Raw genomic sequence first — 22,219 nt, forward strand, 5'->3', positions numbered from 1 at the left:
GGGCAGAGGAAAGATCTAGAGTCCAATAGACCCCCAATTCTTTGAAAAAAAAGAGTACCTGTCACTACTTATTGCTATCATAGGGGATATTTAAATGTGATAAGAATAAAAATGATTAAAAAAAAAGATAGGGAAGGTGTCCAAATAAAATAAAATTGCAAAAGAAATAATTTAAAAAAAATTCAAGCACCCCTGTCCCTCCGCATTTGCGCGCAAAGGCGAACACGAGCTTCGGTCTAGTGTCATATGTACACCGCAATTGCGCCATGCATGTGAGGTATCGCCGAACGTCAGATCGAGGGCAGTAATTCTTGCAGTAGACCTCTTCTGTAAATCTAAAGTGGTAACCTATTTGGTATCTATGTACTCGGCATAAGATCATGTTTTATACTTTATCAAACAATTGGGCAATATAGTGTATTTGTGCATTAAATTTTAAAAAAAGTGTTTTTATTTTTTTTTTTTTTTTCCCAAAAAAAATTGGGTTTGGAAAATTCTGCGCAAATACCGTGTAAAAAAAAATTGCAACACCCACCATTTTGTTCTGTAGGGCCTCTGTTTGTTTTAAAAAAATATATAGTGTTTGGGGATTCAAAGTAATTTTTTCATGTAAGCAAAAAGTGTCAGAAAGGCTTGGTCTTTAGTGGTTAGAAGAGTGGGTGATGTGTGGCACAAGCTTCTAATATTGGGCATAAAATGCCAGGACAGTTCAAACACCCCCCCCCCCCCCCAAATTACCCCTTTTTAGAAAGTGGACACCCAAGCTATTTGCTGAGAGGCATGTTGGTTCCATGGAATATTTTATAATTTGCCACATGTTTTGGGAAAATTATTATTTTTTTTTTTTTACACAAAGTTGTCAAATTATATATTGCTCACACATGCTATGGGTATATGTGAAACCTCCAAGTTTTCTAAGGGCGTAAATAGCTTATTTCACTTCCTCACTACCTATCAGTTTCAGAGACCCTGAAATGTCAAGATAGCACAACCCCCCCCCCCCCCCAAAATAACCCCATTTTGGAAAGTAAACACTCCAAGCTATTTGCTAAGAGGCATAGTGAGTCCATGGAACATTTTTCTATTTTGCCACAAGTATCGGGAAAATTCCAAAATCCTTTTTCTCTTACGTCCTCCGACAGTCGCCGCCATCTTCATATTCGTCACAATGGGGTATTAGACTTTGCTCCGTGGCTAGGCAACAGAATATGTCAATATTAAAGCTTTTAACATATCCCCACCCCAGGGGGTGGTCCCCTCAGTCTATACCCTCCTGCTTCCTGTTTCCTGCTTCAGTTTCAATGTCTAGCTTGTCAGGAGTAGCTGGATCTCTCTATGCTGGGGCATTTTGTCTCAGCCTTTTATCTTCTTTTTTGATTTTTTGTTTGTTTTTTCTCTCTCTTTACTTAGCTGTTCTTTTTGTCAGCATTAGTTAGTTCTTCTGATGAAGAGGATTCGTGCGGGCTGGGTCTCGGGCTGATCCCCCTGGTCGCAGGATGTGGGTCAGTGGCTTCCCAGCCTGCCATCGAGCGTTCAGCCAGGTAACGCTCCTGGCACAGTGAACGACCCATCCCTGTTCAGTGCAGGGATGATTGGTGAGGTGGCTACCTCACTGGACGCTGTGCGGTTTCTTAACCCCGATTTTTTTGCGTCCTGGATGCGACTCTCCCTGCCACATGCGCAGCGGCTTGTTCGCCTGTGCGGGTTCCCCACGCCATTAGGAGGTAAGTGTATCTATGTGGGGACCTGTCTGTTGGGGGGGGTGTCAGTCTGGGACTGTGTAACCCTGCCTGTGTTCACACTATTGAAATCCCTATCTCTCTGGCTGCATGCTGTGGGCTGCAAGGAGGGGGGGCTGTGCTGCACTGTCTGTGTCAGTTTGTGTATGTGTGAACGGCTGTGTGCTGTGGGGCATGATTTTTATCATGTTTGGGGCACTTTCAGCGACCGCTGCGGCGGTCCGCCATGTTTTTACATGCTATGCTATGTTTGGTCCACCTCGCTGAGGTGGAGGAGCGGCGGTTTCGGCGCCAAACGGCGCCATTTTGGCAGCGCTCGCTCCGGCCGCATGGTATCACTGCGGGCGGCCATTTTCTTGTAGCCTTCCATAGGCTTTCATGGAGCGCCCTGTGTTGCATCGCTTCCTCTCCCTGGGTGCACTGATCGAGGCAGCAGCGATGGTCTCTACAGGTTTTTACCTCCCTATCCCTTTATCCTTGCCTGTGTTGAGCCTTTTTCTCCCGGTGGGGGTAAAAATTGTGCCAGTGTGTGTGTGCGGTGGGCAGCGCTCGCCGCGCTTGTTTAAGGGGCAATTAACCCTTTATTTTCCGGCTTATCATGGGGGCAATGGATTCTCAGGGACACAAATTTCCTACCACTTGGTGGGTGACCAAGGGCTGTTTTCCCCCCCAGGGGGGGTTTTGGCTGCGGTTGTGGCTAATCTTGCTGCTCAGGTGCTAATGCTTGTGGCTGTTCAATCCACACAACGACCCAGAGTTTTCAATCTCCTCTGACAGAGGGTGCTGGTGATGGGGCTGCTATAGCTGGGGTCTCCTTATCGGGGTCCCGTTCCTCCCTGGGTCTTGTGGGGTCTGAGGTGGAGGCTGAGGTAGATGGGGTGGATAATTCTCCCCCTGGCTCGCCTGAAGAGCTTGCACTCATGGATGAATTGGTTGCTTCTATCAAGCAAACACTGCGTTTACGGGTTGAACCACGTCCTCCTGCTGCCCTGGCAGCTTATGGGACGCAGAAAAGACGCAAGACATCGCAGGTCTTTCCCTGCACTGACGATTTTCAGCGCGCTGTTAAGGAACAATGGCGCAATATACGCAAGCCTTTTGCTGTACCAAGTAGGTTCAGGCTGCGTTATCCTTTCGCGCCCGCTACTGATGAATCGGTCCACTGCGATTCCTGCAGAGGATACCTCGGTGTTCCGGGATGCTACGGGCAGGAGGCTGGAGTCTCTTGCCCGTCATGCTTACTCTATTACGGGTTCTATGCTAAAGGCTCTATTTGCTTCGCTTAGGGCAGCCCAGGCTGTCGCGAATTGGACGCAGGCACTCAGGCGCGTCCTGGTGGCTGATTCAGCCTCACCGGCGACATTGGATATGGTGGATAAAATCCATCAGGGTGTCGTGTATTTGTGTGATGCGGACCTGGATATAGTACCGTTGGCTGCACGTGTACACAGTGTGGCGGTATTGTCTCGCCGCCTGGTTTGGTTGAAGTGTTGGTCTGTGGACCAATCTTCGCGCAAGACCTTAGCCAATCTGCCCTATGATGGATCTCGCCTTTTTGGCGGATATTTGGATGCACTGATAAAGGGGGTCACGGGTGGTGAGAGCATGCTCCTGCCCCGATCCCACCAGGCTAAGGCTGCTCATGGTAAGTAGCATGCTTCTTTTCGGCCCTCTCAGGGGTCCTTTCGTGCCTTTCGGTCGCCCTATAGGGGAGAACCATTCAAAGGCCAAGGCTCCCAAAAGAAGCCGTGGTCGGGTAAGCATAAGTCCGTCCAGTCCGGATCCACTGCCCATAACAATGCGGCCTGAAGGGGCACCCTCACCCAGTTCTTGGGTGGGGGGACGCTTGCTCGGTTTTTCTTCAACCCTGGTTGGCCCGTGTTCGGGACAGGTGGGTTCAGGAAATCGTTCGTTCTGGTTATAAGATCGAGTTTTCTCTCCCGGCCAGAGAGCAGATTTTTTCCCTCAGGTGGTTCCGGTGCCTCATCGGGACAGATTTCGGGGGTTCTCTTCCAATCTGTTCACTGTGCCCAAGGAGGAGGACAGGGTACGTCCAATTCTGGACTTCCAGGCTCTGAACCGCTTTGTGCGGGTTCGCAAGTTCCGCATGGAATCCCTGCGGTTGGTGGTGGCTGCCCTGGTTCCGGGGGAATTCATGGCCTCCATCGATTTGAAGGATGCGTACCTTCACATCCCGATTTTCGAGGGTCACCAGAGGTGACTTCGATTCGCCATTGCGGAGGATCATTACCAATCGTGGCGTTACCTTTTGGTCTCGCTTCGGCTCCACGGGTTTTTTTTTTTTTCGCCAAGGTGCTTGCACCAGTTTCTGGCTTTGTTGAGAGCCCAGGGCATCTCTGTCCTTTGGGTATCTGGAAGTTATTCTGGTTCGGTCTGCGACCAGCCAGGGTCTGGAGGAGGACCTGTCCTTCACGATTCTGACTCTCAGGAGTTTGGTTGGGCAATTGATTCTCCATAGTCGACGCTGTGTCCGTCGATTCGTCTTCCCTACCTGGGAATGATTCTGGACTCGGTCCAGGCGAAGGTCTTCCTACCGGACGACAAACTCAGGACTCTTCAGGAGAAGTCAGGTCCCTCAGGGACGTTCCGTGCTCGTCACTCCGGACGCGCATGAGATGTCTGGGATTGATGGTCTCGGCTTTCGAGGCGATTCCCTTCGCCCAGTTTCACACGCGGGGTCTCCAAGCGGAGATCCTGTCCAGGTGGGAGGGGCGACTGCAATCTCTGGTTCCAGATTTCGTTGGGCCATCGCACCAGAAGGGATATTCTGTGGTGGCTCCAGTCCCCGGCGGTGTCGGGGGGCAAGTCTTTTTGTCCTCTCTCATGGACGGTGGTCACCATGGATGCCAGCCTGTCGGGCTGGGGTGGTGTTCTGGGCGTTCTGTCCGCCCAGGGAACTTGGTCGGAGGCGTAATCCTCCCTTCCGATCAACATTCTGGAATTGCGTGCGATGAATCTCTGCCTTCATCGTTGGCCGGACGGGCTGCAGGGCTATCCGGTTCAGGTGCAGACGGACATTGCCACGGCGGCGGCTTACGTCTTTCGCCAAGGGGGCACCAAGAGAGCCCGGGCGGCTCGGGAAGTGGCCGACATTCTGTCTTGGGCCGAGACACATGTCCCGGCGATATCGGCGGTTCGCATTCCGGGGGTGGAGAACTGGCGGGCGGATTATCAGATGCCGCCAGTCCCTGGACCAGGGGGAATGGCCCCTCCGGATGTTCTCCAGATGTTGTGCGCGAAGTGGGGTCTTCCGGAGGTGGACCTGTTCACGTCTCGTCTGAACAGCAAGGTGAACAGGTTCGTGGCAAGGCCACGCGATCCTCGGGCAGACGCGTCAGTCGCGTTGGTAGCTCCGTGGCATCAGTACCGACTGATGTATGCGTTTTCACCGTTTTCAATTGCTGCCCAGGTTCCTTCGCAAGTTGGACTCGGAACCGAAACACGGTGATTCTTGTGACACCGGACTGGCCTTGCCGGTCCTGGTACGCAGACCTCGTGCATTTGGCGGTCGACGCCCCGTGGCGTCTGCCTCTTCGGGAAGATCTCCGGTCTCAAGGGCTGATATTTCATCCTGCCTTACAGTCGCTGGCTTTGCCGGCCTGGCTGTTGAAACCGAGGTCCTGAGGGATAGGGGTCTCTCCCCTGAGGTCATTCACACTTTGATCGACGCGAGGAGTTTTTCCTCGGGGAAGGTCTTTTACCGTACTTGGTAGACCTATTTTGCCTGGTGTGAGTCCAGGGGGTCTTCACCTCGCCCGTAGTCGGTGTCTGGGGTGTTGTCCTTCCTTCGAGAGGGTGTTAACAGCGTTTGGCGCTGGCTACGTTCAAGGGTCAGGTGTCTGCGATGGCCGTTCTTTTTTCAACGTCCTATGGCATCTAACTCCTTGGTTGGCACTTTTGTTTCGGGGGCATCTGGTCCCTCCTAGGAGGGTGCCTCTGCCTCTTTGGGACTGGAATCTTGTTCTGTCCGTGTTACAACATGGTTCTTTTTTGTACGGATCAGGTAGATCTCGTTGTCTATGTTGTCCTAGAAGTCACCTTTTTTGGTGGCGATCACGTCGGCTCGCAGAGTGTCGGAGCTGGCAGCTTGTCCTGCCATTGTCCGTATCTGGTCACTCGCTTGGTTAAGGTGGTCTTGCGACCTAACCCTTCTTTTTTTCCGAAGAGGGTTTCGGGATTTCACCTCAGTGAGGTCATTGTCTTGCCTTCGCCTTGCGCGAAGTCTAAACATCCGGAGGAGGTGGAGTTGCACTCCTTGGATGCTGTTCATGGCGATTAGGGTTTACCTAAAATCGTCTGAATCTTTTCGCAGGTCGGATTCTTTGTTTGTCCTTCCGGGGGTCCTCGGAAGGGCGTAGCGGCGTCGGCTTCTGCTGTCGCCAATTGGTTCGGACAGGCCATTGAACAGGCCTATGCTTTGCGGGGAAAAGTTTCCCCTATGCCTGTGGAGGCGCACTCTACCAGATCTCTGAGTACGTCTTGGGCCTGTCGTCATGGGGCTTCTGTGGCCCAGGTGTGTAGGGCGGCGGCCTGGTCGACCGTGCACACCTTCACTCTGTTCCACGTAGTGGATGTTCAAGCATCGGCAGATGCTTCCTTTGGCCGCAAGGTTCTTAGTGCGGTGGTCCCTTAGGGTTCCTGGTTTTGGTCCTTTGGGCTGTTTGGGATTTCTTTTTATCCCTGGGTTATTTGTTTTTTTCCTGGGTTATTGCTCCCGTTGAGCAATTTTTTTCTTGTGTTGCCCAGCTGGTTTCCTTCCTTTGGTAAGGTTACTTTCTTTGATGTGGAGACTGCGTTGCCTTTAGGCGCGGCTGCGTTTCCCACCCCTCATGTTTGCACTGCTTTGGGACGTCCCCATTGTGACGAATATGAAGATGGCGGCGACTGTCGGAGGACGTAAGAGAAAACGGAATTTTTGTAAAATCTTACCTGTAAAATTCCTTTCTCCGAGTCCTCCGACAGTCGCCGCCCCCGCCCCTCTTTTGGGGTTTAGGTACTCTACTGCTATTCCACTGAAACTGAAGCAGGAAACAGGAAGCAGGAGGGTATAGACTGAGGGGACCAACCCCTGGGGTGGGGATATGTTAAAAGCTTTAATATTGACATATTCTGTTGCCTAGCTACTCCTACGGAGCAAAGTCTAATACCCCATTGTGACGAATATGAAGATGGCGGCGACTGTTGGAGGACTCGGAGAAAGGAATTTTACAGGTAAGATTTTACAAAAATTCAGTTTTTTTTTTTTTTTTTCACAACGTTGTCACATAAATTTATATATTGCATAAACATGCCATGGCTATATGTTACATGACAACCCAAAATGCATAAATTGTTGATTTTACTCCGCACTACCTATCACAATTTCGAAGGCCATGACATGCCAAGATAGCACAAACCCCCCCCCCCCCCCCCAAATGACCCCTTTTCAGAAAGTAGACACCTCAAGGTATTTGATAAGAGTCATGGCGAGTATTTTGCAGCTCTCATTTGTTTTGGAAAATGAAGAAAGAAAAGGAAATTTATTTATTTCTTTTTTTCTTTTTTCAAAACTTTGCGACAAAAAGCGAGATCTTCAAAATGCCTCTCAGCAAATAGTTTAGGGTGTCCATTTTCTGAAAAGGGGTCATTTGGGGGGGGTTTGTGCTGTCTTGGCATTTCATGGCCTCCGAAATGGATAGGTAGTGAGGAGTGAAATCAACAATTTCCGCCCTTAGAAAGCCTAAATGCAGCGATTGGTTTTCGGGTCCTTTGAAGACATCTGGGGGGATTCATGCACAGATATCTATGCAAATCACACCCAAAATCGCCAAATAGTGCAGGAAGTACTTTTTCAAATCGGTGCTGCAAAGCAACGTCACCCAGATTTGAACACTGCCATCGCTGACAATAGGGTACGACTTGTCATGCGATTCGACCTGTATTTGTTTTGGGTTTTTTTTTTTTTACACAAATATATACAATCAAAATAAATGCTTGTATTGTAGGAAAACATCCAAATCTGACACATGCATGCATGAATGCAGCATCAGTCATTACAAGTGGAGACAACTGCAAGGTTCTGCTTTTTAATTAGTCTGATTGGTGCTTGATTGAAGATATTTTCTTCTATTTTAAGGCATAAAACAGAATGAACAGGAAGAAGATGCAGAAAACCCAAATGACTACAATGGGGATGAAGCAAATGTAGCTGAATCTGAGGCAGAAAAACAGGCTGAGCTGAATGACAATAAACCGAACTTGAAAGGTATTTTACATTTTTTTTTTTTTTTTTTTTATATTTTTTTTTTTTTGCACCTAAATTTGACACACACCAATAATTAAAGTATCAGTAACAAAGAGTGAAGGGTTACGACAGAAAAACTTAATTTTATCTTGAAGAAAATGGAAGAGTTTACTTGATATTATACAACACAGATGATCTCTATTCCTCCCCAAGGTTGTGTTTTGAACATCTATCGGTGCCTAAGATAATAATGCTTTACCCTGGAAAGACAGGATAATGACCTTAATGCTAAAATATGATCATGTTTTTTTATTTATTTAAAAAGCCAATCACTGTTTTTGGCTGTGTAATTGTGTTGGATTGGGAAACACATATAACTCCGCATTAATGTGGCTGAATAAATGCCCCACTTTGCTGACTCATTTTGTAATTTTCTGACAAACTGTCAGTATGTCAATGCACATACTTCTTAACGTTGGAGAGAATCAGTCACCAGTGGACAGTTGTAATAATCTGAATCAATACCAAGATGCAATTTAATTCTTTGCATTGGAAGGTAAACACATTTACCTTTATCTTTGCTTTGAATATGTTATCTTTCTTCGTTCTTTCTGCCATCTAGCTATTGTAACATTCCTTTAGCCATCACTGTAAAGTTTTCTTAAAAGTAGTTTTTGTAGGTTCTCCCTCATCAGCAATTCTTTTATGTAATTATTATTGTATAACTTAGTTAAAACGCTTAATTAAATGCACTTAAACACAAACACTTAGTTAAATGCTTATCTCTGCTCACCCCCCCCCCCCCCCCCGCCCACACTTACCTGTGGTGTCTTGGTCCTTTCCAAATGGCTGCCTCTTCTGGGTGCAGGTAGTCAACTCTGATGACTTGCCAGACCCCCACCCTCTGGCACACCTTCCATCCCACCTCCCAGCTGCTGTGTGTGCCAATCCTGCAGCCCCCTGGGAGATGTGATGTAAGTATCCCAGGGGACTGCAGGACCAGAATGGTAGCGGGGGGCTAATATATAAAAATATACATTTGCCCCCATTTTTCATGGGCTGAACTCACAGATCTAAGACTTTTTTTCTATGTACATGTACACAAAAGGCCTATTTCTCACAAATATTGGTCACAAATCTGTCTGAATCGGTGTTAGTGAGCACTTCTCTTTTGCCGAGATAATCCATCCACCTCACAGGTGTGGCATATCAAGATGCAGATTAGAAAGCATGATTATTGCACAGGTGTTCCTTAGGCTGGCCACAATAAAAGGCCACTCTAAAATGTGCAGTTTTATCAAACAGCACAATGCCACAGATGTCGCAGGTTTTGAGGGAGCGTGCAATTGGTATGCTGACTGCAGGAATGTCCACCAGAGATGTTGCCCGTGAATTAAATGTTCATTTCTCTACAATAAGCCGTCTCCAAAGGTGTTTCAGAGAATTTGGCAGTACATCCAACCGGCCTCACAACCACAGACCGCGTGTAACCACACCAGCCCAGGACCTCCACATCCAGCATCTTCACCTCCAAGATCGTCTGAGACCAGCCACCCGGACAGCTGCTGCAACAATCGGTTTGCTCATCTGCATGCTCGTCGTCCTCATTGGGGTCTCGACCTGACTGCAGTTCGTCGTTGTAACCGACTTGAGTGGGCAAATACTCACATTCAATGGCGTCTGGCACTTTGGAGAGGTGTTCTCTTCACGGATAAATCCTGGTTTTCACTGTACAGAGCAGATGGCAGATTGTATCGGTGAGCGGTTTGCTGATGTCAATGTTGTAGATCGAGTGGCCCATGGTGGCAGTGGGGTTATGGTATGGGCAGGCATATGTTATGGACAACGAACACCGGTGCATTTTATTGATGGCATTTTGAATGCACAGAGATACCGTGACGAGATCCTGAGGCCCATTGTTGTGCCATTCATGCACGACCATCACCCCATGTTGCAGCATGATAATGCACGACCCCATGTTGCAAGGATCTGAACACAATTCCTGGAAGCTGAAAACATCCCAGTTCTTGCATGGCCAGCATACTTACCCGACATGTCACCGGTTGAGCATGTTTGGGATGCTCTGGATCGGCGTATATGACAGCATGCTTCAGGTCCTGCCAATATCCAGAAACTTTGCACAGCCATTGAAGCGGAGTGGACCAACATTCCACAGGCCACAATCAACAACCTGATTGACTCTATGCCAAGGAGATGTGTTGCACCGCCTGAGGAAAATGGTGGTCACAACAGATACTTTCGGACCCCCCCCCCCCCAATACAGTAAAACTGCACATTTTAGAGTGGCCTTTTATTGTGGCCAGCCTAAGGTACACCTGTGCAATAATCATGCTGTCTAATCAGCAACTTGATATGCCACACCTGTGAAGTGGATGGATTATCTCAGCAAAGGAGAAGTGCTCACTAACACAGATTTAGACAGATTTGTGACCAATATTTGAGAGAAATAGGCTTTTTGTGTACACAGAAAAAGTCTTAAATCTTTGAGTTCAGCTCATGAAAAATGGGTGGGAAAAAACAAAAGTGTTTTGTTTATAATTTTGTTTAAAGAAAAAACAAATTCCACAAGTCTTATTGCAGAGTGTTAAAGCAGAACTAACTCCTTTTTGGGAGTTTAGTTGGGCTTTAATACTAAGGATAGCGTTTTATAATTCAACCAATGTGAGCTTTCCAGCATTTCTATATAGTATTTATGCATGGTACAGTTTTAATCTGTTGATGGATTTAGCTCCGTTTAAGCATCCAATTGAACTGGTTCAAAAAAAGGTTGCATTCCAGGCATGCCGAAAATGCTAACTGTCACATTTGCTTTTGCTCTCAACCAAACTGTGAAACCCTCAAATGGCTGGTGTCATAACTGATCATATATGCAGTACTATGGCAGTTACAGATCAAAAAAATGCTAAGATAGCAGCTTCCTTGGCTGAAAAGGATAGGCGGGTTTAGTGATTAGTCTAGTATGCAGTCATGTTGGAACATGAAGGGCATCCCCAAACTGTTCTCACAAAGTTGGGAGCATGAAAATGTCCAAAATGCCTTGGTATGCTGGCGCCTTAAGAGTTCCCTCCACCGGAACTAAGGAGCCAAGCCCAACCCCTGAAAAACAACCCCGCACCATAACCCCCCCCCCCCCCCCCCACACACCAAATGATATGGACCATTGCATAAAGTGAGGTCCATAAAGACATGGATGAGCGCGTTTGTGGTGGAGGAACGGGTCTCGCCTCAACCCGACAGAACACCTTTGGGGTGAATTGGAGCGCAGACTGTGAGCCTGACCTCACAAATGCGCTTCTGGAAGAATGGATTCCCATAGACACACTCCTAAACCTTGTGGACAGCCTTCCCAGAAGAGTTTATTTCAGGTACTTGTATAACGCCATCAATTTACGCAGCATTGAAGCTAGTATAGCTGCAAAGGGTGGGCCAACTCAATATTGAACCCTATGGACTAAGACTGGGATGCCATTAAGGTTCATGCGGTTGTAAAGGAAGGCGCCCCAATACTTTTGGTAATCTAGTGTATCTTTTTGAAGCAGAACTAAACCCTCCTGTCCTTTTTAGCCAAGGAGGCTGAGTTGCTATCTTGGCTTCTTTGATTTGCAACTGCAATGGTGCTGCACATGTGATCAGTTATAACACCAGCCATTTGATGGTTTGACAGTTCAGCTAGGAGCATAAGCAAATGTGACATTTAGCTTTCCCGGCATTGCCTTGAATGTATTTTTTTTTTTTTTAAACCAATAAATTGATAGGTTTAGTTTTTGTGGAACTTTACCCATAACCGCTTGATAAAAAAAATGGATTTTTGTCTTACTGTAAAATCCATTTCTCTGATGTTCATTGAAGGACACAGCTCTTCATCTTCTTGATTGTAAGGTTATACTGCCCCCTACAGGAGTAGGACACTAGGCAGAGAAAAAGCTTTAACACTCCTATGGGGCAGTCCCTGGGGGTATACTCCCACTTCCTGCTATAGGTATTCAGTTTTGTAACAAGCAGCGTCAGAAGGAAAAAACCAAAGAGTGGCGGGTGCTGTGTCCGTCAATGAACATCAAAGAAATTGATTTTACGGTAAGACCAAATCCCATTTATTTTTCTTTCATTGACGGACACAGCTCCATATCATCTTTGACCCTTGGGTTATGCTGCTCTCCATAGGGAGTAGGACTAGGTAGAAACAAATTTGACTATGGCCCTAGGGCAGTCCTAGGGGGTACACTTTCACTTCCTGCTACATAACTTCAGTTTTTTCTGTCTAGTCAGGAGTAAGGGCCTGGTTGCTTGCTGGGATCTCTGGTCCTAGCATTTTTTCCTTTTTTAAATGGAATTTTTTTATTTTATTATTTTCTGTTCCTGTGAGAACTACAATCAACTGCCAGATTGGGCGAAGCACTGGATATCCTAGATCCTTATGGTCTTCCCAGTCTGGCCAGCGAGCGCAACCCAACTTTAGCTCTGCACTAGGTTGGCCACGACATAGAGCCACTGGACGGGGGCTGGCGGCAAGTGAAACACCTCGTAAGGGCGCATAGCCCTGGTCACGACACTGATCACAACCTGAGTCGCAGCGTACCTCTGGCCCACAGCACCCCCATTCCAAGATGGTGGGGTGGACTGCCCGGAGTGGTGCCCGCTTGGTTCCCAGGTAGGTGAGTAGTGCCCCCCTCCTCTGGGCCCTTTCCTCGGGTTGGTAGACCCCCTATGTGCCCTTTCTTCCCACATGGTGTAGTTTCCTCCACCCCCCTTCACTAGCAGGGTTCCCCTGCACATGTCATCCTTACCTACCCCCCTTAGTCCCCCCTCTCCGGGGTGGTCAGGCTTCTTTCAGGTACGCCAAGGAAGGGGGCTTGACTCCCGAAACGCGTTAGCGGTCGCAATTTCCAGGACATGGTCCAACACATGGGTGACGGGAATTTGCAATACGATTTTAATTCTTCATGTTTGTGAGTATGCATTCAGCATTTTATTAAATTATTTTAACAGTACCACGGGTAATGCACTAGGTGTTTGTGCCTCCTTTTCCTTTCTTTTATTTATTCTTTCAGGTACCGGTTAATGCGGTGTTGGGCTGGAGGGGGAGGGAGGGTGCAGCCGGCGGCTCATAGTTAGGGCCCCCCTGGCAGACTACAAGTACCTGGAGGGCCGTTGGGGGTCCTGAGTGCAATGCCGCCATTTTACTGTGAATGGTTGTTCTGAAGCTTCGGTGGCCATGTTTGTGTAGTCCAGCGGCCATGTTTTTGGAGTATCCTATTAAAATCAATGCGGCAGCTATTTTCTTGTAGCCTGTGGAGCGGTGATGTGGCAGTGGACCTTTGGTGGCAGTGACTTTGCTTCCTCCTTCTCTCTGATTGCCGCATGGCAAGCAGCTTGGCGCTCTTTATCCTTCCCTAAGTCGGTGGTGGTGAGTCTCTGCAGGTGTACAGCTCCGTGCCGTTGGTGCGCTGGGACTTGAAGTATTACCGCTGCAGTGGTGGGGGGCTTTTTTTGTTGCAATTTTTTCAGATATTGCGGGTGGCCCCCGGGGTAGCCATGGAGTCCCTGGAGCATGTGTCACCACCTGACCCAGTCTCTGAAGCTGCGGGACCCTCTGGATCTCAGTTTGCCTTGGCGGCCATGACGGCAGTCCTGCTGTCATTAGTGTCCAAAGTTGATATGGCCCTTCAAAAGCGGCCTAGCAAGAAGCGCCCCCCCCCGCCTTCATCTGTATCCTCTGCCTCCTCAGATTCTGAGGTTGATTCGGCCACCAGGGACGTGAGTCACCCCAGCTCTCTGACAGTGAGAATGAATCCTCTTCCACTAGGGGCGTGCATAAAAAGGTGCTTGTGGAGGCACTGATTGTATCAGTGCGGGAAACTTTAAAAGTGGAGGACGCCGCTAATGCTGCGACTGCTGTGCCTGTGCAATTTGGCACCCTGTAGACCATCCAAGATGACTAAGGTGTTCCCCTTTCCTATAAAAAGGGGTTGCTGACCAATAGGACCAACAAACACTCACCCAGCGCTAATGATCAATTATAGGATAAAAAATAAACAAAACGCCACTGATAGCAGCTGCTGTAAAGTTACCACAAGCCAAAAAAATGTAACCAATACTGCAACTCCCCACGAACCACAGCATCAATCACAACTCAGCAGCGCTGAATATGCTTACACATATCCTACATTAATTACTCAATGTCAGTGATCAAGAGAGTTCAAATAGATGCATGAAATCAAAAAAGCAAACTTTTGTCCATAAACTGCTACATCGCTAGGTGAGTATATCTCAGCATTAGTCCGTTTGTATACATTTAAATCAAAGGAACTTGACAAACGGTGGTACTCCCAGTGCTCGGATAGATGGATCAGTATGGGCTGTAAATCCTCCACCACACCTCCAGTGCACCCCGTAGCAATGAAAACTCACCGGATAAACAGTAAAAAAGGCACTTCTATTTTATCAGCATCTAATCCTCTCTTCAAATCATTCTCCTCCTCAGCTCTTATAAGCAAACATGGTTCCTCGGGCCAGTACAGCTTCCCCAAATCAGGTCAGTAAGCCTCTTGGTTTTCCCTCAAATGGCCGGATCATAAATCACAGAGCCACCAATTGGAGGGGAGTGAGATAAAGGAGACCAATAGTGTAATACCATTTTCAAACTTTTATTGCCCACACATATTACACAAAGGTTCCCCCAATTATATTCTGCTTACATCAATAAAAGCAACCATAAGCATGTATATACAAGGATCCCAGGTGCTACGCCACTCTCACCGCGTCTGCTTGTATCCTCCCAGCATTCAGCGGCGAGATCCGGATATGCAGCGATCGCTTCTATCGATATCAAGGATGTCCTATATATGTCGGGCATCAGTGTTTCCTTCCATTTGCAGTGGGAGAGGAGCATTATCAATTTGTGGCGTTACCCTTTGGTCTCACCTCAGCTCCTCGGGTGTTCACAAAAGTGCTCAGGCTGAGGGGGATCGTGATACAGGGGTATCTGGATAATCTCCTTCTGCAAGAAGAGCCTTCGTCTGCTCTAAAGGAGGATCTGGACATCACTGTGCGTAATCTGCAAGAGTTTGGCTGGACACTGAATTTTCAGAAATCGGTTCTGACTCCGTCCAACAAACCTAGACTACCTGGGCCTGACTCTGGATTCAGCTTCAGCCCTGGTATTTTTTTCCAGAGGTGAAACTGCTGAAGTTGCAGCATGCGATTTGGCTCCTGTTCAATTGTCGGTCATCTCTCAGGACTTGCATGCAAGTGTTGGGGTTGATGGTCTCCACCTTCGAGGTGGTTCAGTTTGCTCAGTTCCATACCATAAGGGAGCTTCTTGCCAAATGGGACAAGAATCCTCAATAACTTGACAATCTGATCCTGTTGAGCCGGGGTACTAGGGGATCCCTGATTTGGTGGCTCCGTTCCCCAGTGCTTCAGCATGGGACGTCCTTTCTCCCCCTGTATTGGACAGTGGTTTCCATGTATGCCAGCCTGTTCAGGTAGGGAGGTGTCTTGGGCACAGGCTCAGCTCAAGGAGTTTGGACTCGGAAGGAGTCCAGTCTGCCAATCAACATCCTGGAGATTCGGGCGATCAGGCTTTGCCTGTCCCTGTGGATGGATCACTTGCAGGGGTGCCCGGTAAGGGTTCAATCGGACAATGCCACGGCTGTGTCATATATCAATCATCAAGGAGACACAAGAAGTGCCCTAGCGGCCCGGGATGTAGCCGGCATTCTAAGGTAGGCAGAACGATATGTTCCAGCTCTCTCTGCTGTGCACGTTCCAGGGGTGGAAAATTGGCAGGCGGACAATCTCAGTCAATAGGCGTTGGAGCCGGGCGAATGGTCTCTTCACCTGGAAGTGTTTGAACAACTGTGTCTCAGGTGGGGGACCCTTGATGTGGACCTGTTAGCTTATCATTTCAACAGGAAAGTTCAGAGGTTTGTGGCAAGGTCTTGGGATCCTTTGTCCGATGCATAAATGCTCTTGTGGCCCCTTGGGGTCCGTATCATCTGATTTACGCTTTTCCTCCACTACAACTTCTGTTGAGACTTCTGTGCAGAATTGAGGCAGAAGGGATTCTAGTCCTTCTGGTGGCTCCAGACTGGCCTTGTCGGTCTTGGTACGCAGGCCTCGTAAGGCTGGTAGCGATGCTCTTTGGAGACTCCCAAGATCTTTTGTCTCAAGGACCGATCTTTCATCGTGCTTTAGGATCGCTGGCTTTAACGGCTTGGCTATTGAAAGCCAGATACTGAAGCACAGAGGGTTGTCTGATTTGGTGATCCTTACGCTGTTAAAAGCTAGAAAATCTACTTCAAGGAAGATTTATCATCGGGTTTGGAGAGCGTACATTTCTTGGTGTGAGTCTTGGGGGGGTTTCTCCCTGTTCCTTTTTTCGTGTCCTGTCTGATGGAGTTTCTACAACAGGGTGTAGATCAGCGCTTGGCTCTGGGCACTATCAAGGGCCAGATTTTAGCTTTGGCAATTTTTGTCCAATGACCGTTGGCTGCAATTCCTTGATTCACACTTTCATCCAGGGGGTTCGCCATTTGGCTCCTTCAGTGAGGTCTGGGTACCTCACTGAAATATTTTGAAAATATTGGTGAAATTCCTCTACTCACTTTGTCACAGAAGGTGGCTTTCTTGGTGGCTATTACATCTGCACGCAGGGTGTCGGAGCTGGCTGCATTGTCCTATTCGGTCTTCTTATCTAGTGGTTTACAGGGACAAAGTGGTGTTACATCCCTGTCGGTCGTTCCTTCCTAAGGTCATCTCGGGTTTCCACTTAAATTAAGACATTGTGTTGCCCTCTTTGTGCCCTAAGTCAAAACATCCACAAGAAATTGTCTTCAATTCCCTGGATGTGGTTCGGGGAATCAGGGTGTAACAAATCCGATTCTTTGTTTGTCCTTAAGGATGGATCTCGTAAGGAGTAGGCCGCATTTGCTGCGACCGTTTTCAGCTAGATCAGGCAGATGTTGGTGCAGGCCTAATCCATCAGGGATCAGGTTCCTCCTTTCCCTGTCAAGCTGCGTTTTACAAGGTCACTTAGTGCCTCCTGGTCCTTCCGTCATCAGGCGTCAGTGGTCCAGGTGTGCAAGGCAGCCACATGGTCGTCTGTGCACACATTTTCAAAGTTTTTCAAGGTGGATGTACTTGCATCTGCGGATGCTGCGTTCAGCCGCAAAGTTTTGCAGGCTGCCGTTGCAGAGACTCCTGCCTCTTGAGGGTGTATTTTTTCCTGGTTGGTGAGCTCCAGTTGTTCCTGGTTGAGCTCTTAGTTTTACCTGGTCGGCTGTGCTTAGCCTTTTTGGGAATTCTATCTACTGCTGTGTAACCCCCCCCCCCCCCATATTGACACTGCTTTGGGACGTCCCAAGGGTCAAAGAAGATATGGAGCTGTGTTCATCAATGAGCGAAAGAGAAAACAACTGGATTTTAGTCTTACCATAAAAACCATTTCTCTGATGTTCATTGACGGACACAGCACCCACCCCTCTGTTGAGTTGAGTTATGTATTCTTCTGACACTGCTTGTTACAAGCTGAAGTCCTATAGAAAGAAGTGGAAGTATACCGCCTAGTCCTACTCCTATGGAGAGCAGCATAACCCAAGGGTCAAAGAAGATATGGAGCTGTGTCAATGAACACCAGAGAAAAAGATTTTACGGTAAGAGAAAAATTCAGTTTTTCTCTTTTTATTCATTGACGGGCACAGCTCTTCATCTTCTTGACCATAGGGACGTCCCAAAGCAGTGTCAAACATGAGGAGTGGGAACAGCAGAAAAAACAAACATCCCCAAGGCTAAACTGTCCTCTAAACCGCAGCCTGCAAAACTTTGCGGCCAAAAGAAGTATCCACAGATGCCAACATATCCACTTTATAAAACATGAATGTGTGTACAGAAGACCAGGTAGCCGCCTGCAAACCTGCATCACTGACTCTTGATGATGGAAGACCCAGGAGGCACTAATCGGCGCGCCCGAGTAGAGTGTGCCTTTACAGGGAAAGAAGGAAACTGACCCTTAAAAGAATAAGCTTGGATCACATTCTGTCTGATCCATCTGGAAATTGTCACTGCAGAAGCAGCCAGCCCCTTGCGATGTTTATCCGTAAGGACAAATGGCGAGCCTGACTGTACACCCTAATTGCCCGAACCACATCCAGGGAATGCAATGCAACTTCCTTAGGATGCTTAGGCTTGGGACACAGGGAGGGCAACACAATGTCTTCATTCAGATGAAAATTGGAGACGACCTTTGGAAGGAACGATGGACATGTCCGAAGAACCACCTTATCCCTGTGAACTACTAGGTAAGGCCAACGACAAGACGGCGCCGCCAGCTCTGACACCCCGGTCGCAGAAGTAATAGCCACTAAAAAGGCCACCTTCTGGGACAACGTAAGCAGGTGAATCTCCCGAATATTTTCAAAGGGAGATTTCTGGAGAACTAACAACACCAAATTGAGGTCCCACGGCAGCAATGGAGAACACACCGGGGGGGACCAAGTGTCTCACTACCTGTAGAAAGGTACGCACAAAGGAGTGTGTGGCCCACGGATTTTGAAAGAAAATCGCCAAGGCCAAGACCTGGCCTTTGATGGTACTCGAGCCCAAATGCTGCTCGACCCCTCCCTGGAGGAAGGCCAAGATCCGAGTCACCAAAAAGGAGCGAGGGTGAACCCGTAGGGATTCACACCATGCAATGTATGTCTTCCAAGTACGATAACAAATCTTCCTTAAAGTAGATTTTCTAGCTTTTAAAAGTGTAGGAATCACCAATTCAGACAACCCTCTATCCTTCAGCACCTGGCTTTCAACAGCCAAGCCATCAAAGCCAGCGACTGTAAAGCAGAATGGCAGATCGGTCCTTGGCACAGCAGATCTTTCCTGAGAGGAAGTCACCAAGGAGCATCGGTGACTAGCCGTACCTGCAAAGCTAGTCTGGAGCCATTAGTATGATCGGAATCCCTTCCACCTCGATCCTGTGCAGGAGTCTCGGCAGAAGCTTGAGAGGAGGAAAGGCGTATATTAGACAATACTGACTCAAGGAAGCCACTAAGGCATCTGTGGCGTCGGCTAGAAAATCCCAAGACCATGGCACAAACCTCTGTACTTTTCTGTGGAGGCGAGAGGCCAACAGATCCACCTCGAGAGTACCCCACTGGAGACACAACTGATGAAACACCTGCGGACCTTGGTCTAATGCCTGTCGAATAAGATAGTCCGCCTGCCAATTTTCCACTCTTGGAATGTGCACAGCCGAGAGGGCTTGAACTAACCATTTTGCCCACCTTAGAATGCCAGCTACTTCCTGAGCCACCAGGACACTTCTTGTGCCCCCTTGGTGATTGACATTGCCCGATTAAATCCGCAACGGGCACTCCCGATGACGACTTGTCCAATGATCCAGACAAAGTCTGATCGCTTGGAGCTTAAGTACATTAAGCGGTAGTCTGGACTCTTCCTGAGACCAGACCCCCTGAGCACTATCTGTGCTGAGGATGCCTCCCCACCCGGCCTTTCATGCAAGTCCGAAGAGACGACCGTCTGTTGGTCAGCAAAAGCTGTATTGCCTCCTGCAACTTTTGAAGTTTCTCCCGAGGAAGAAACGCTCTGGGTGAGGACGAGTCCAGAGTCAGACCCAGATAAACTAGGCTTCAGAAGATTCCGAATCCAACCGAACTCAGGGTTTGCAGAGTAATCTCCAAGTTGTCCAAGAAGGTGGACGAAGACTCTGCTCGTAAAAGCAGATCGTCAAGGTAGCCCAGTACCTCGATCCCCCGCTGACGCAGTAATGCTAGAACCGGGGCCAACACTTTCGTGAGGGCCAGAGGAGCGGAAGTGAGACCAAAGGGTAACACCACGAATTGATAATGCCCCTCTCCCACGACAAAGCGGAGGAAATGCTGAGGGGCAACACATATTGGGATGTGAAGGTGGGCATCCTTGATGTCGATGGAGGCGAGGAAATCGGCCCTGATGTAGGGACGCCACCACCGTGCACATGGACTCCATGCAGAACTTCTGTACCCACACAAAGCGGTTTAGCGCCTTGAGGTCCAGTATTGGGCGCCCTTTGCCCTTCCCCCTGGGAACTGTAAACCAATTTGAGTAAAAACCTTGAAAATGTTCTGACTTTGGAGCCAGAACAATCACCCCTTGAAGTAACAAATCTTGTACCACCCCATAGAGAATCTTTAGGCGATCTGGGGATAAGTGCAGGTTGGAAGGGAAGAACCTTTCTGGGGGATATGATTGAAACTCGATCTTGTAGCTGGAGCGAATGACTTTGTGGACACACCTGTCCTGGATCAGGGAGGTCCACAGACTCTGAAAGTAGCGAAGACGTCCCCGCACTCCAGAGAAATGTGAGGGCACCCCTTAATGCGGAGGAATTTTTATCCGCAGGTCTGGCAGCATATGCTCGTGGTTTGCCCGACCAAGACTCTTTGGAACACCCAGCAGAGGCCTGTAAGGGCTTAGGCTTGGATCCCTAGTCACTTGTGAGCCAAAAAGGGGGGTCCCTATCTGCGACAGGTTTCTTTACACCTGGAAGCCTGAGGAAGAAGAGTACTTTTTCCCCCTGTGAGGGTCTTGATGTCATCCAAGGAAGCTTCAAACAGACGATTCCCCACTAATGGAAAATCAGACAAGATGTTCTTAGAAGCCTGATATGCCTGATATGCAGACCAGCATATCATCCAGATAATGCATTGCAGGACCACTGCTGAGACACAGTCTAGAAACCAGGGGAGCGGCATCCAAAGAGGTGTCAAACTGTAGCCCTTAGACCAACTCATCCGCCAGCTCCACCAAGGCAGGGGGGAAGCTGCTTCTCCTCCAGGTCCCGGCGTAAAAACTTAGTCCACTCGCCTCGGTCAGAGTTTGCGACACCAGGGCAATAGTAATTACCGGCCTAATCGCCAAACCAGCCCCTGAGCGGAAAGAGGAACACCCTTGCCGCTTTGGAGGGCCTGTGGGTGCCAAAAGGAAACTGTGCCTCTGAGGCAGCATTAGCCGCAACCTCCATTTGTAAAATGTCACGCACTGACAAAAACAGCAGTGCATCTATCGGCGCCTATTTAAGCTTGGCTGGAGGAGCAGAAGAATCATCCTCAATATCTGAGCACTCAGGGTGCATGGACGCAGACCCAGTAGTGTCGTTATAGACTAAGCTCACCCCAAAAAATCTAATCAGGGGAGGCCGCCGACTGTGATCCCGCAAAGGGGGTGCCAGCCAAGAGCCTACAATGGACCACCTATCGGACCCCACAGAAAAAAACAAGGGGGTCGCCCTCCATAGAGGACATAATAGGACATAGCCCCCTTAAAAGGGGGCCGCCCGCCATGACGCAGAAGCGCAGGCAGGGTATCTTCACTAATACAGTAATAACAATAATGGCGGCAAGGCTGTCATTAAAAAAAAATAAATAAAACTCCCCAACCGCATTCTCCCTTCCAATAGAGGTGCCAAGCTGACCACATGGCCTAGCAGGCCTCAAGCTGCGGCCTAAAATTTAGTGGATCCCAAAGATCCACAGTGACCAAAGTTTTAGAAGGGCTGGGGGGAGGGGGGTTTGGAACCCGGGGGTCCGACCATCCCAGGGAGGGTCTCATGTCCACCACAAAACCTTCCAGTGGTAGTGGGGGAACAGCTACTTGCCACACCAGGAACAGGGTAGACACCACTCCATCGTAATGTGGTCTGCACACACTCGCTGGCCGGACTGGGGGGACCCTAAGGAGATCTAATATAATATTATATATATATATTATCCAGTTCGTCGCCCAGTCCAGCACTTCATTGTAGAGATCCCAGCTAGGAACTAGGTCCTTACTCCTAACTAGGCAGAAAAAAAACTGAATGCCTACAGCAGGAAGTGGGAGTATATCCCCAGGGACTGCCCCATAGGCGTGTTCAAGCTTTTTCTCTGCCTAGTGTCCTACTCCTGTAGGGGCAGTATAACCCTATGGTCAAGAAGATGAAGAGCTGTGTCCGTCAATGAACGAAAGAGAAATAATGTCCCCAACCAAACTGTCAAACCATCAAATAACTGGTGTCATAACTCATCACATGTGCAGCACCATGGCAGTTGCAGATCAAATAGAAGCTGCTTCCTTGGCTGTAAAGGATAGGAGGGTTTAATTCTGCTTTAAGGCTGTCCGAAGATCTGCCTCTACAAACTCAGCAGTGCCTAAAATAATTGGTGAGCAACTGAGCATGTGC

At 48.5% G+C, this 22,219-nt stretch overlaps 1 protein-coding gene across 1 annotated transcript in view; it reads left to right on the plus strand.

Moving 5' to 3' along the window:
- The window catches only part of GOLM1 (golgi membrane protein 1), a gene marked incomplete at its 3' end in the record, with an annotated part of 158,913 nt that extends 145,850 nt beyond the window's left edge, over positions 1 to 13,063 (plus strand). Inside the window, exons 9-10 of the mRNA XM_082244929.1 lie at positions 7,876 to 8,004; positions 13,053 to 13,063. Coding sequence (XP_082101055.1) covers positions 7,876 to 8,004; positions 13,053 to 13,063 — 140 coding nt within the window. The remainder of the gene's footprint in view (positions 1 to 7,875; positions 8,005 to 13,052) is intronic.
- Positions 13,064 to 22,219: the final 9,156 nt, after the last annotated feature.

Source organism: Pelophylax lessonae, assembly GCF_965119305.1.
Source record: "Pelophylax lessonae genome assembly, chromosome: 1".
Lineage (NCBI taxonomy): Eukaryota > Metazoa > Chordata > Amphibia > Anura > Ranidae > Pelophylax > Pelophylax lessonae.